This window comes from Salvelinus alpinus, chromosome 4, assembly GCF_045679555.1.
Source record: "Salvelinus alpinus chromosome 4, SLU_Salpinus.1, whole genome shotgun sequence".
Classification (NCBI taxonomy): Eukaryota; Metazoa; Chordata; class Actinopteri; order Salmoniformes; family Salmonidae; genus Salvelinus; species Salvelinus alpinus.
This window is the reverse complement of record NC_092089.1, coordinates 66,035,657-66,050,415: the sequence shown is the minus strand read 5'-3', so window position 1 is coordinate 66,050,415 and position 14,759 is coordinate 66,035,657. Positions and strand designations below refer to the sequence as shown.

The 14,759-nt window shown below is 40.6% G+C and overlaps 1 protein-coding gene across 37 annotated transcripts in view; it reads left to right on the top strand.

Annotated features, from left to right (window-relative positions):
• The window catches only part of LOC139574176 (protocadherin alpha-C2-like), a 305,452-nt gene that overhangs the window by 62,434 nt on the left and 228,259 nt on the right, over nucleotides 1-14,759 (top strand). For 2 of the 37 annotated variants that reach the window (XM_071398482.1, XM_071398456.1), the window contains exon 1: nucleotides 570-3,112. The exons of 33 other annotated variants lie outside the window; for them this stretch is intronic. In XM_071398482.1, the coding sequence (XP_071254583.1) occupies nucleotides 749-3,112 (2,364 nt within the window). In that variant the 5' untranslated portion in view covers nucleotides 570-748. Of the gene's footprint in view, nucleotides 1-569; nucleotides 3,113-3,802; nucleotides 6,342-14,759 lie in introns of those variants that run through there. 2 more of the 37 variants (XM_071398483.1, XM_071398459.1) reach the window with 1 other exon arrangement.

Genomic DNA, 14,759 nt, shown 5'->3' with positions numbered 1-14,759 from the left:
TTGAAAATGACCTCGCATTTTAAAATGCAATTTTCATCGACCAAAAAGGGTTATGTGGTAATGTGTGAAGTACTTTTTGTTATTGAGTAAGAGATTGGTTTGCTGCAACATGAAACTCCCAGTTTCGATGATAGAGCCGTTGCTCTCAGGACTGATCGCTGTCCGTGTCTGTGGTGCTGAAACATTGTTTAGTTCAACCTGCTGTTGACTGGTAAAACTTTGCCAAAACGTAATAACATATATAATATAATAAATGCTCGTTAAGTGGATATTTTATTCTTCTTCATTCGTATTTCCTTGTTTCGCCGTTGTTGCATACATGAGTAGGCAACATTTTGCTCTATGGTCGCATGAAGACAATGGTTTGTTAAATGTATGCTGACTTTTCTAGACAACTTTTGCAGTCACGTTTATTTATCTAGTCAAGATTCCATTAGTAACTTCAAGAATAGTGTAATTTGAGGTAGAATCGCATGGTGTCAGTACCCAACTAGAAAAACGCTACTGATAGAAATCATTCTTGTCATGCTTTTGAGTCTGCCCCCTTGCTGGTTTCGTAGCTTATTCAGTCGCTGGAGGAGGAATACAGTCGTGAGCTTCATGGGGAGAATAACATTTCAAATGTACATTTTGAAAACACCATTGGATAATGAGCTTTGGTCATATTTGTTTATGTATTGGATAGAAAATTGTCACCAATGAAGGAATAGTGGAAGTGCTGTGGATTATTGTTATTTATCTTGAAAACATGGAACAAAGAGGATGCGGGGCATGGCGGGAGCGACGGCAGTGGGTTGTGTTCATGGTTGCTTTGGTTCTCTTTTGGAGCGGGACTTCAGCTCAAATAAAATACTCAATCTCTGAAGAGCTCAAGGAAGGAACTGTCGTGGGGAATATAGCTAAGGATTTGGGAATAGATCTGAGCACCTTGACGGAAAGGGGATTTCGAATCGTATCTGGCTCGACCGAGCCCCTTTTCCAGGTGAACAGGAATGACGGCATCTTGTATGTGAACCGAAAAATAGACCGAGAGGAGGTGTGCGAACGGAGCAGCGTGTGTTTGATCAACCTGAAAACCGTTCTAGAGAACCCGCTGGAGATCCATTATGTCGCGGTGGAGGTGTTAGATGTGAACGACCATTCTCCCAGCTTTCCAGATAAAGAGAAACGATTAGAGATTTCAGAGTCCGCATTGCCGGGAGCACGATTTCAGCTACAAACAGCGCGCGACCCAGACGGTGGAATATATTCTGTTCAACAGTATAAACTTAGCCACAATGATCATTTCCGTTTAGAAGTTATGGACAGAGATGAAGATGGTAAAATTCCTATTCTAAATCTACAGAAACCGCTAGATAAAGAATCTACGAGGACCCATAGATTTCTGCTCACAGCTATTGATGGAGGTATACCTCCTAGATCTGGTACTATTAACATAATTGTCGACGTTTTAGATGTAAATGATAATATGCCAGTTTTCAACGAAGAGTCATACTCTGTAATGTTGAATGAAAATGCCCCTGTTGGCACGACAGTTGTACGAGTAAACGCTACGGATATAGATGATGATTTGAACGGTGAAGTTATTTACTCTTTTGGTAATAATGTAAATAGTAAGTTACGTAATATATTTGTTGTTGACACTAATACTGGTGAAGTAATTGTGAAAGGACTGATAGACTTTGAGGTTAAAGATCGCTATGAAATTGATATACAGGCATCAGACAGGGGAGCCGTTCCTCTGACAAGTTACAAAAGCGTAAAAATAAAAATTGTTGACCTCAACGATAATGCACCTGAAATTGAGGTGACATCCTTTTCTAAGGCAATCCCCGAATATTCCAGATCCGGAACCACTGTCGCTCTTATAAGTGTTAATGATTTAGACTCTGGTCTCAATGGGAAAGTTATCTGTTCTATAAGTGAGGACGTCCCTTTTAAACTAGTCCAGTCTTTACAGGACAACATGTACTCTGTAGTCACCAAGTCACCACTGGATAGAGAGGAAGTATCGCAATACGATTTTACAATAGTTGCCAAAGACGAAGGCCAGCCTTCCTTGTCATCTGTAAAGACTATTATTATTGTTGTATCAGATGTGAACGATAACAGTCCAGAGTTTTCACTGAGTCCTTATACTTTCTATGTCACTGAGAATAACGACCCAGGAGGCTCAGTATTTTCAGTGAGTGCCTCAGATCGTGACATAAATGAAAACGCTCTTATTTCATATCATATTCCGAGAGACAGTGGCGAGGAGAACAAATGGGCATCCTTTCTAAACATAAACTTGGAAAATGGGAACATTTTGTCTCTAAAAAGCTTTGACTTTGAAAGGTTAAAAACGTTCCAATTCCAAGTTGTAGCTACAGACTCTGGAAGTCCGTCACAAAGCACCAACGTCACAGTGAACGTGTTCATTCTGGATCAGAACGACAACACTCCAGTGATCTTGTATCCAGTCAGCGCTAACGGTTCTGCTGAAGGTGTGGAGGAGATTCCCCGCAATGTGAACGCAGGCCATTTGGTGACTAAAGTGAGAGCCTATGACGCTGATATAGGATATAACGGCTGGTTATTATTTTCACTGCAGGAAGTTACTGACCACAGTCTCTTTGCTTTGGACCGCTATACAGGACAGATAAGGACACTTCGGTCATTCACAGAGACAGACGAGGCTGAGCATAAACTGGTCATACTGGTTAAAGACAATGGGAACGTTTCACTGTCAGCAACAGCTACTGTGAAGATCAACGTTGTGGAGCCCAAAGAGGCTTTTGCTGCTTCTGATGTTAAAAGTTCAGTAAAAGACGAAGAGGAGAACAGCGTTACATTTTATTTGATCATTACTTTGGGGTCAGTTTCAACGCTTTTTCTCATCAGTATCGTCGTGTTGATTGTAATGCAGTGCTCCAAACCCACAGACTATTCCTCCAAGTATTTACAAGATGCGAATAACGACGGGACACTGTGCCACAGCATCCAGTACAGATCCGGAGACAAACGGTACATGTTAGTTGGACCCAGAATGAGTATAGGTTCTACTATTGTCCCGGGCAGCAATGGAAATACTCTAGTGATACCCGAACACAGTAGACTTGCGTCTGGAGAGGTAAGATGTTGACCACTTTGCCATGAGTAGCAACTATTTGGTTCTGAGTATTTTCTAAGTGATATTCCTGATGCTTACAGGATCTGTGCCTAAATGGTTGAATGTATGAGTATAGCTTATGGAGTTTCAAAGATGATTGCCAGTATTGTAGGTGACAACAGATCATGCACTTGTCTGTGTTATTACAATAATGGGTGTATTAGCAATATTCGTTTTACTTCAGAGGGTGCTGTCCTACGGTTTTTTCTCTTCTGAAGACACTGCACTTTGTGGTGCCGCTGTCCATGGTGCTGAAACATTGCGGAGTTCATTCTGCATCTTCGTTTTGGCAAACTTCTCCTGGAATGGTTAACGATCATTTATAGATTCACTAAGGCTATATTAGCAGCATTTTCTAAACGTCAACATACACACCCTGACTTCTCATAAATATCTTTTCCATTCATGTCCCATCTTTGCCTAACCAGAACAATAGTTTTTAATATTGTTGTATTTTTTTGCACGTTTTTGTTTCGAAATAGCACTCGGTATTGGGGTAGTAATGGTTCGTAAAGGGTATAATTACCCTACGAAATCCTGCAATATGAGGTGGAAACGCATGGTGTCAGTGCGCAAGTAAAATTATGCTTATGAAAGAAATCTATTGGCCATACTTTTGAGTCCTCCCTTTAGAGCTGGTTTGCTATTTCGTCAGTAGCAGACTACAGCCGTGAGCATCGAGGATACATTGTAATTTAAAACCTTTCATCACCAACATACTGTAAATTAACGAGCTGTAATCATATTTGGGACTGCAATGGATAAGATTAGCTTACCCTACCATTAGAGGCAGAGTGGAAGTGCTCGGGATTTTTTTAAACCATAAAACATGGAACAAAGAGGATGCGGGGCATTGCAGGAGCGATGCCAGTGGGTCGCGTTCATGGTTGCTTTGGTTCTCTTTTGGAGCGGAGCCTCTGCTCAGATAAGATACTCCATCTCAGAAGAGCTCAAGGAAGGAACTGTCGTGGGGAATGTAGCTAAGGATTTGGGAATAGATCTGAGCACATTGAAGGATAGGGGATTTCGAATCGTATCTGGCTCGACCGAGCCCCTTTTCCAGGTGAACAGGAATGACGGCATCTTGTATGTGAATCGAAAAATAGACCGAGAGGAGGTGTGTGAACGGAGCAGCGTGTGTTTGATCAACCTGAAAACCGTTCTAGAGAACCCGCTGGAGATCCATTATGTCGCGGTGGAGGTGTTAGATGTGAACGACCATTCTCCCAGCTTTCCCGAGAAAGAGAAACGTTTAGAGATATTTGAGTCAGCGTTACCGGGGGCGAGATTTCAGCTACAAGCTGCGCGCGACCCAGATAGAGGTCCATTCTCCGTTCAACAATATAAACTTAGTCACAGTGACCATTTTCGTTTAGAAGTTAAAGACCGAGGTGAGGATGGCAAAATGCCGTTTTTGGTTTTACATAAACCACTAGACAGAGAAGCAGTAAGGAGCCACAAACTCCTCCTCACTGCCATTGACGGTGGAAAATCACCTAGATCTGGAACTCTTGAAATATCTGTTGATGTATTGGATGTTAACGACAATACCCCAGTGTTCACTAAAGAAGAATATACTGTAACGCTAACTGAAAACGCTCCTTTGGGAACAATGGTGATACGGGTAAATGCCACCGATTTAGACAGTGGTCTGAACGGGGATATAATTTATTCATTTGGCAATGACGTCAACAGCAGGTTAAGGAAACTTTTTAATTTAGACACCGTAACCGGTGAAATAACTGTGAAAGGACAAATAGACTTTGAGGAAAAAGATAGTTATCTGATTGATATACAGGCATCAGATCAAGGACCCGTTCCCCTGACAATGGACAAGAGTGTAAAAATTAAAATAGTTGACTTCAACGATAATGCACCTGAGATAGAGGTGACATTATTTTCTAAGGCAATCCCCGAAGATTCCAAGCCCGGAACGACTGTAGCACTAATCAGTGTTAAGGATTTGGACTCTGGTCTCAATGGGAAAGTTACATGTTCCGTATTGGAAGAAACACCTTTCAAACTAATGCCGTCTTTACAAGATAACATGTACTCTGTAATAACCAAGTCCCCACTGGACAGAGAGAAACAATCAGGATATTCTCTAACAATATTTGCTACAGACGCAGGCCAGCCGTCCATGTCATCTGTAAAAACTGTAAGGGTTGTTGTATCAGATGTGAATGATAACAGTCCAGAGTTTTCACTGAGTCCCTATACTTTCTATGTCACTGAAAATAACGACCCAGGTGCCTCAGTGTTTTCGGTGAGTGCGTCAGATCGTGACATAAATGAAAACGCGTTTATCTCATATCATATTCTGAGAGACGGTGGTGACGAGAATAAATGGGCATCTTTTCTCAACATGAATTCAGAAAATGGAAATATTTTGGCGCTAAAAAGCTTTGACTTTGAAACTCTGAAAACATTCAAATTCCAAGTTGTAGCTACAGACTCTGGAAGTCCCTCACAAAGCACCAACGTCACAGTTAACGTGTTCATTCTGGATCAGAACGACAACGCTCCAGTGATCTTATATCCAGTCAGCGCTAACGGTTCCGCTGAAGGTGTGGAGGAGATTCCCCGCAATGTTAACGCAGGCCATTTGGTGACTAAAGTGAGAGCCTATGACGCTGATATAGGATATAACGGCTGGTTATTATTTTCACTGCAGGAAGTTACTGACCACAGTCTCTTTGCTTTGGACCGCTATACAGGACAGATAAGGACACTTCGGTCATTCACAGAGACAGACGAGGCTGAGCATAAACTGGTCATACTGGTAAAAGACAATGGGAACGTTTCACTGTCAGCAACAGCTACTGTGATTATCAAGGTTGTGGAGCCCAGAGAGGCTTTTGCAGCTTCTGATGTTAAAAGTTCAGTAAAAGACGAAGAGGAGAACAGCGTTACATTTTATTTGATCATTACTTTGGGGTCAGTTTCAACGCTTTTTCTCATCAGTATCGTCGTGTTGATTGTAATGCAGTGCTCCAAACCCACAGACTATTCCTCCAAGTATTTACAAGATACGAATAACGACGGGACGCTGTGCCACAGCATCCAGTACAGATCCGGAGACAAACGGTACATGTTAGTTGGACCCAGAATGAGTATAGGTTCTACTATAGTCCCGGGCAGCAATGGGAATACTCTAGTGCTACCTGAACACAGAAGAGCTTCTGGAGAGGTAAGATGTGTATTGGGCTAAGGGAGTTCAACACTGAGTATATGAGGGTCTTAATGTTGCCTTTTTTGTACTGTTGTGGATGCCTCAATTAGTTGAACTTCTTACATGACTTGTAGTTGAGTGGATAGAGATAGACCTTTTACTATATGGGGACATGACTGTCATAGACTTACATGAGATTACATGGTGCTGAAATGTGAAAATAGTGAAGATGGAATATGTGCATTGGTTAGTGTTGTGAGTTACTTTCAATGTAATCAGAAACTTTTGAGTTGGCCTCAATTCCATAGGATCCTATTTCATTTGATACCTTCTCAAAGAGTTGACCCATCTGATTCAACCAATCAAATAACTATCAATACATTTGTATTGGTCGTATGGTGGTTTGATTCTCTGGTTAGACGTCACTTACACTTGAGCTGCATTCAACAACGGAAATAGTTCGCAAACGTTGGCCAACGTTAGGGAACATATTTCTTTTTATTTTGTTAATCGCTAACATTACCGTTCGCTAAGGTTAGCGAACAGTCTGTGGAGATTTTGTGTGGCGAACATAAGTGTCTGTTTCGGGACTAAACTGCTGCTAAAATGTAATAATAATGTGGCTATGTAGACTTTCTACTATTTTTAGTAGGAATAGCTAAGTCATTTTCAGTTTAAATACTGTGGCTTTAATCCTTATAAAAAGTAGCTGTTTGATGTTTCACCGTAACATTTTAGAATATTCATTCAAATCGTTGAACTGAAATTGTTACTCTGGCAACATGTTTGCTGCAAACATAAGCCTTTATTGAACTCGCTTCAGGAGCGGCAAAGATGACATGGTCGCTACAATCTGCTTGTTCAGGAGGGTCAGCCTGAGTTTGGCAATGTATTGATTATCTAATCTATCAAGCAAACAAACAAGTTAGCATGAAATACATATGATTCATAGATTAGTGTACCTACTGTGAACCAGAGGTACAGCTCCAGTAGGAGCCTGGCCCTCACTGCAGATCTACACAGTAAAAACTGGAGAGTGTTTTTTCTGGAGTTAAAATGATTTTTCTGCTCAAGTAGTGAAATTAAATCATTTTAGAATGTCGTTATTACCAGCCGCGGCTAGAGTGGTGGCAAAAATACAGATTCAATTCTATTGGAGTAAAACAGCATGACCACGCCCACTAATGTTGGTTACATTTAGATTTTGCCGCCATTGTCCATTTGTAAGTGTCTCGTGAATGGAAAGAGTGGACAGATCGAGAGCGTGGATCCGCCGAACATCAGTAGTCATTCACTGAACCACAGAATTTCTTCATTTCTGAACTCAATCAGAAATCCAGGTAAGTTCACTGTTACTGGTTAACTTTGTGTGCAAATTAAAACTGTTGAGCAACATTACAGCTAGCTAGCTAGCATTGTAGTGTAGGCTTTCTGTTATTGCACGATTTGCATAGTCAGATGCTAATGTGGGCATCTAGCTAGAGCTAATTAACGTTAGCTAGCTAGCTACAGTAACATTAACTTATACCACTTTTAGTGGTTTATGGACAGTATGTACGCCCAGTGGATCGGTGCATCACCTGTTTTACATTTTCAACAGAGCGGTATTAGCTATTATCTGTAGCTAGCGGACTTTACTGACTAAATTACTGCCAGCAGGTTAGTCAGTGCAACATGTGTTTTACTCTGAAAAGAGAGCTGTTAGTAGACAGTATTTAGCGGCAGGCAGGTCGATGCAACAGGTTTATGTTTTGGGAGTTGTCTAATTATGCTCATCTGTAGCTGCGCTCATTGTCTTTGCCTGTCATTAATGGTTTTAAAGAATAAGTGATACTAACATTTGTATGCTGCTACAATCTCAGTGTTGATAGCTATCTGTGGCGTATTGCTATAGTACTCAGACTGCTGTTATAATAATTCAGTACGTGGCAGTAGTAGACAGGTTGTAGACTGCATATAATTGGAAGTGCGCCTTTCCACGTCAATAAGTCAGTTTTGGGGTTACGATGTTCACATAAGGATGACCTCTTGATTTCTGTCTTCTGTTCTGGTTTTTCTCTAAAAAATAAACAACATATTTAATCAATAAGGTTGTGCAAATATATTTTGTCTTCACAGTTGCCAAGAAATTTGACATTCCAACCTTGGACTTAAAAGTCTATGATGAATCGAAGACTGAAGTTGATGAGGTGTTTGAGTTTCTTCTTAAGAAACAAGACCTTGGTGTGCTGGAGATTTGTTTACCCCAAGACCCAAATCCCGATGGTGAGTTGCTTATTAGCTTAGTGCTTCACATTCATCCACACAGTCCTGGCTAGCCTAACACATGTTCTGAATATGTGAGACAAGCAGATATATCTGCTGATTTTCTTTTTTACATTTTAAAATGATCTTTGTTTCTGTGCTCACCTCTCCCACCCCGTTTAGAACAGTAGTGGGCCTAATCAATTGTCATTAACAAAAGTCCTATAATCATAATAATGGATGTTTCCACCTAAATTGTGTTATAATTACAGTGTTAATCACACCAGTTAAATGTTAACATGATTGCTAGATTCGTTGAGCTCCTCTGCAAGCAGCTCCTTCTCAAAATACAGTGGAGACAATGAGGGGGACTCCAGTGACACCATTATATTGCAGCAGAGTCCTGCTACAAGAAAGACAGCTGAGGATAATCGTCTATCTCATGTAAGTACTGCTATTTTCCAGTTTAAACAAATGCCAAACTTGCCAAAGATTGAGTGATAAATTACATCAATGAAAGGGTGATCATGGTGTGTTTTATTATATTTGCTATTTCATTGCTGTTTTAAAAGTGTTAGTGTGTTCCTTTTTGAAATTACTCTGACTTAGATGATTGAAGACATTCTGAACAACAAACCTGGAGGAGAGACGATCATGCTTGAGTATGCTCGGTCAAAAAGCCTAACATATAGCAAAAGACGCGATATGGTCAAGATATTGGTTGCACAAATGACAAGTGAACATGGATATATGTCATATACTCATTACATTCCTTACCACCTACACAATTTTTTAGCAGAAGTTGTGATTTACACCTCAATACTTTTGTTTGGATCTCAAACAGTAGAGTGTGTGTGTCTAGGAAAAGTCCTTAAAAGCGTGTTAAAGAGGACTACGCAAAGGGCATCATTGCCTTGTTCTCATACCTGGCCGAACCTAGGAGCAAGTTTGGTTATGTAAGTACATTAAAAACGAAGTCTAACCTTTTTAACTCTCTTTAACTCTTTTTAACTCTCTTACACCTTACAATATTTCCAGAATGTCAATATTTAAATTGTTGTTTTACTGTTGGATGACGTTTTTATTTAACTATAGATCTATTAACATATCTGTATGCCCACCATCTGCCATCTCTCCTAAGCTCAACTCTGGTGGTATAAAAGCCCAGTTAAGTTCTGCACTGCGAGGGTCAGACCTGTTGATCTTCATCTATGGGCGCATCTGTAGTTTTAAGGTTAATTTTAACCTGCTCCCTCAAACCGAATTATACTTCACTTTAGGAGCATTATTACAATGCAGAAGATGGGAGTGGATATCTAGCATGGAGGCTGAAATTTGTTCAAAGGGAAGCATCAGAGATTGATTTTGATTGTAGTTAGTCTCATTCATGACACATGACCAGAGAATAATTGTATGCGAACATCTGTATAAGCAAGTGTTTCTTAGTCTCTTACTCTTTGTTTATCTTAGTATTAATTCTGTTTCTGAGTCAAATAAATCCTACTTTTCATCTGGTGACATAACTGCATGCATGGCCATCCTTGCAGAGTTTCCGAGCCTTGTTTTTTTTTCTATCTTATGATGCAATATTGTAGACTTGTATAGAGCGGACAAACCCAGTGATCTGTAAAGTTTCACCATGTTACAGGTGGTCCAAAAGCTGATAGACTCCTTCAGAGAGGAAAACTGTCCAACAACAGACAGCCTGTGTTGTGATGCCAATGCACGAATGAAGCATACAGCTGATGAAGCAATTGTAAAGGAGAAGATGAAGCAGACGTTCACCTATCGCCAAAAGATGGTTCATGACCCAGTGAAGTCCTCTGAAATATTCACAGCGTTTCCAAGACATAGCAGCAATGGTATGTGGATCTTCGACTGCCTTGCCTTGAAACTGTCAGGACAATTGTTTTCTGTTCTACAACAGTCTGATTAGGACTGTGATATATTACATGACGATAGTGCCACACCATAATGTTTACTGTTCTGTCTAGACTTATTCCATCGTGTCTGGTGTTTGGTGATGCAACCTCTGCAGAGTTCCTGGAGAAGTGGCCTACTCTCTACAAGCAGAAAGTCATTGACCAAAGCCGTGGCCTCACACAGATAGGCGACCTGCAAGACCTGGTTCAAAATGCTGAATCCACAACAGAAATGGGAAATGGTATGCTGGAATAAAATGGTTATACTAATGGAAGGGAGCATTGTTTTTGAAAGCAAAATGGAATGATGTAACTTTCAGTGAAAATTTGTACTTTCAGAATGGGACAGTGACATGTCCTCCATTTTGGTCCTTGTCCACCTTCTGCCACCGCCACCTCATGGCTGCAAGAGCCCAGGAAAAATCTCAGCCAGACACGCCAAGGTGAGGTTACAGTTGACTGTTCTGTCCCCATTCCTAATCCTAATAACTACTTTTAAGATTATGGACAAATCATGGTAAGATCATGTGTAGCTGTAATTTACATTTTCACAAACTGCGAACCATGATTCATTTTAATAGCACACTAATGAAGTTCTTGTGTCACAGACTGGGACCAGCATCCAGGGGCATCTGGAGAGCGTCATGGAAAGCCTTCAACCCTATCTGCTTGCTGTGGGGACCCAGAGGAGTGTGATTCATAAGTACTCCATTGTGATTGACAAACATGCAATACCTTGTAAGTCACCAGACTCTCTTCCCTGTTTTGATGAGCTTTTCAAGGCTCATTTTGTCTTTGGTACCTTGTGCAACCAGGATCTGGTAAATGTCTACAACTTCTTGCAAACCACAATTTATGAAATTGATGTTGATACCACTAAGGGTAATCCTAGGGTTGCAGAGTTGAGGGCTCAAATACTGCATTGAGTTACTAAAAGTTTTGAAGTTGCAAAGGGATTAAAACGCAGCATAGGAAATAACCTTTTTCCTTTCACACAAACCTTTTCATATCATTCATCTAAAATGTTGTGTTTTGCTTGCAAAAGCCTGCAGGCAAATGCTAATTCCTTGACAAAACACTTGAAGTTGGTCCACGGACTTTGTCCAGGAAAGACACTTGGTCTTAAATGCTGTCAGGCTGGTTGTTCGCAAGTTTATGGCACTTTTTCTGGGTTCAGAAAGCATCTTTATAAAGCACATGAACCTTGTTCTGATCATGGTGAAGCCCCCTCTTCAGCTGAATGTGTAGCAGTAATTCATTTTGATGACCTGCCATCAACAAATTCCCCTTCTGACTCAGTCCTTGTCAATAAGAGTCTTGTAGACAGCTGCGCTGCAACCATAGCTGAACTTAGTGGCAGGTGTAGGTGAAACGACCATTAACTCTTTGGTTATTTCCATGGAAGAGATAGTTGATGATATTCAAGCTAAAGAAGCTGTGAAGAAGTGTCTGTCTATACAGGAGTGTATTAAAAGTCAAATTGATCAGTGCTTTGAAAAAAATGAAAATCCTTGTTGTGTATTAAATTCTGAAAGTAAGAGAAAGCAGTATTTTACAGAAAAGTGGGGAAGGGTAGACCCAGTTGAATGCGTTCTTGGTTTTATCAAAATACTTAACACAATTTACAAAACCACACACCCAAACTGCAAAATACCTCATATATCCTGCAAAATGAACCACTGCAACCAAAACTACAGCATTATCAAAATCAAACGTTTGCACGAAATGGCACACACTTCATTCATATTACCAGATTTTTGTCTAACCAACTACACTGTTGGGCATAATGAAAAGCACTCTCATCTTTAGTATGCTTTGCCATAATACTAAAATAGTTCAAATTGTAGAAAATTCTTAGTTTTTTTCAATTGTTTAAGCACAATTTTGAAAACGGCCTGGTTTGTCAAAACACTACACACAATTAGCACAACCCTACACCAAAGTAGCACAACACTTCAGATAATTTGCAAAATGGAACACTTTTGTCAAAACTATACACGACTTTATAAAAAATAATATTTTGTTACCATACGAAACACACACATTTCATATGACTTCAATCTTTTTGAACCAGTTACACTGCTGTTGCTAACTTAAAACACTTTTAGCAAGTCCAATTGTCAGGGATTAGAGTACTGTAAATGAAGTACACAGAGAAAGTGCAACTATACAAACACTACACAAGACCAATGCTGCAGACTGAGGAAAATATCATTTATTTCTCTCCATATACCCAAATCTGTCAACATGGAGAATCACAACAAAACATGTCCCAGTTTTCATGCTACTACGGTAGTGTGCATAGCACTGTTAGCTCAGCAAACAACAGACAAATGTAAAATACTGTATCCCGTACAGGTTACAATTACAGTAAATAACAACAACAAACATAAAAATTAATCTGAAAAAACTGACAATATTGTACAGAAAATACTACAGTAAACATACTATACATTATCTCTTCGCCTAGCTGGATCTGGCCAGAGAATTTCATCAACATCACAAGCAATATCGTCATTAGCAAGACAACGCGGGAAGAACCGTCTTGAATGTCGAATCCATCCTTGCACAGCTGCGGCGTCGACTTGGTCACAGGCGTCCTCCATGGTCTGAATGATGGGTACCTGAGCCTGGGGCTGGAGATCATAAACCTTCCACCGCCATGCAGAGAAAAACTCTTCGATAGAGTTTAGAAACGGAGAGTATGGTGGAAGGTATAGTACTGTCAACTGTGGATGGTGTTGAAACCAGTTCTGGACCAAAGCAGAGCGGTGGAATGACACATTGTCCCAGATGACCGTGTATTGCATCTGGTGCATTTCATTACCTGCTGTGACGATGTGGTGCAATCGGTCCAAAAATGTGAGAATGAGGTGTGTTGTAAGGGCCCATTTTGGCATGATGGAGGACAACCCCATGCTGTGAAATGGCAGCGCAAAGGGTGATGTTACCCCCACGTTGCCCTGGGACATTGATTATAGCCCTGTGGCCAATGATATTTCTGCCTCCTTGCTTTTGTGAGGTTGAACCCTGCCTCATCAATATATATGAATTCATGCAGGATTTCCTCAGCATCCATCTGCAAAACTCCCTGAAATACAGTGAAAGACAAGATTGTGTAGTTCAGGATAGGGCTAGTATACAGTCAATGTAAAAAAGTCATGTGTGCAGTATGCAACATCACAGTGCTAAAGTGAGCAATACAAACCTCCACATACTCATGCCGCAGCCGTTTGACCCTCTCTGAATTCCGCGCAAAAGGCACTCGTTAAGTTGTTTCATTTGAACCTGATGTCTTTTCAGGATGCGTGCCAGTGTTGACTGAGAGACCTGATGGACATTATTGAAAATGGCATGGTCACCGATAATGTTGGCTTGTAGTTCTCTGAGCCTGATAGCATTATTGGCCAAAACCATGTTTATTATCTCTCTCTTGTTCTTGCGTGAATATGGGCCCCCTTCCTCCTTGTCGTTCCCGACCCTCAATCCTATGTAGAGAATAATACATGTAACTTACTGTACAATGTCACAGGAAGGGGTATCACAAGTGCTGGTATGGTGCATACAATAAGCGGCTGATTACTGTAACTGTAGACAGATCTTCTTTTACCTGTTTTCCTGTCAAAGTCCTTATGACAGATGCCACTGTATATCTGCTAAGATTTGGCTGAACTCTCAGTCCAGCCTCCCTCAGCGTCAATCCATGGTTCACAACATGGTCCACTAGTGTTGCTCGAATGTCATTTGATAAGTTTGGTCCTCGTCTTCTTTGTGCACATTCTCCTCCTGCTTCGACCTCTGGCTCGGCCTCTGCCTCTTCCTCTACCTCCTCCTCCTCTGTGTACTCCTCCTCTCACCCTCACTCTTCTTCTGACTCCTTCCATTTTGGTTGAAGGCAGGTGAACCTACCTGCTGCATTTTTATAGTGCTTAAACCTGATTGGTGTGTCTACAATTTAGCAATCATGTGTTTGTGCACCTGAATGCTGTGTTTACAGTTTTTCTCAGTCACTTTGGTGCATTTTTCACATCATCCCTAACATGTACAAAATAATAAGTGCATTTCTCAGAACAATTTGTACAAACTGCAATATACAATAGATATGTTTCTAAAGCTAGTCAGTCACTAAAAATCCTTAGTACATCTCTCAAAAGTAAATATTCATGCCAATGATCATGTCAGTGTCATCAGAATGATAAGTCATTGAGTCATTGTTCACGAACAAGGTCGTCAAAATGTTTAGGCATGTTGTCAATGTAACTGTGTACTT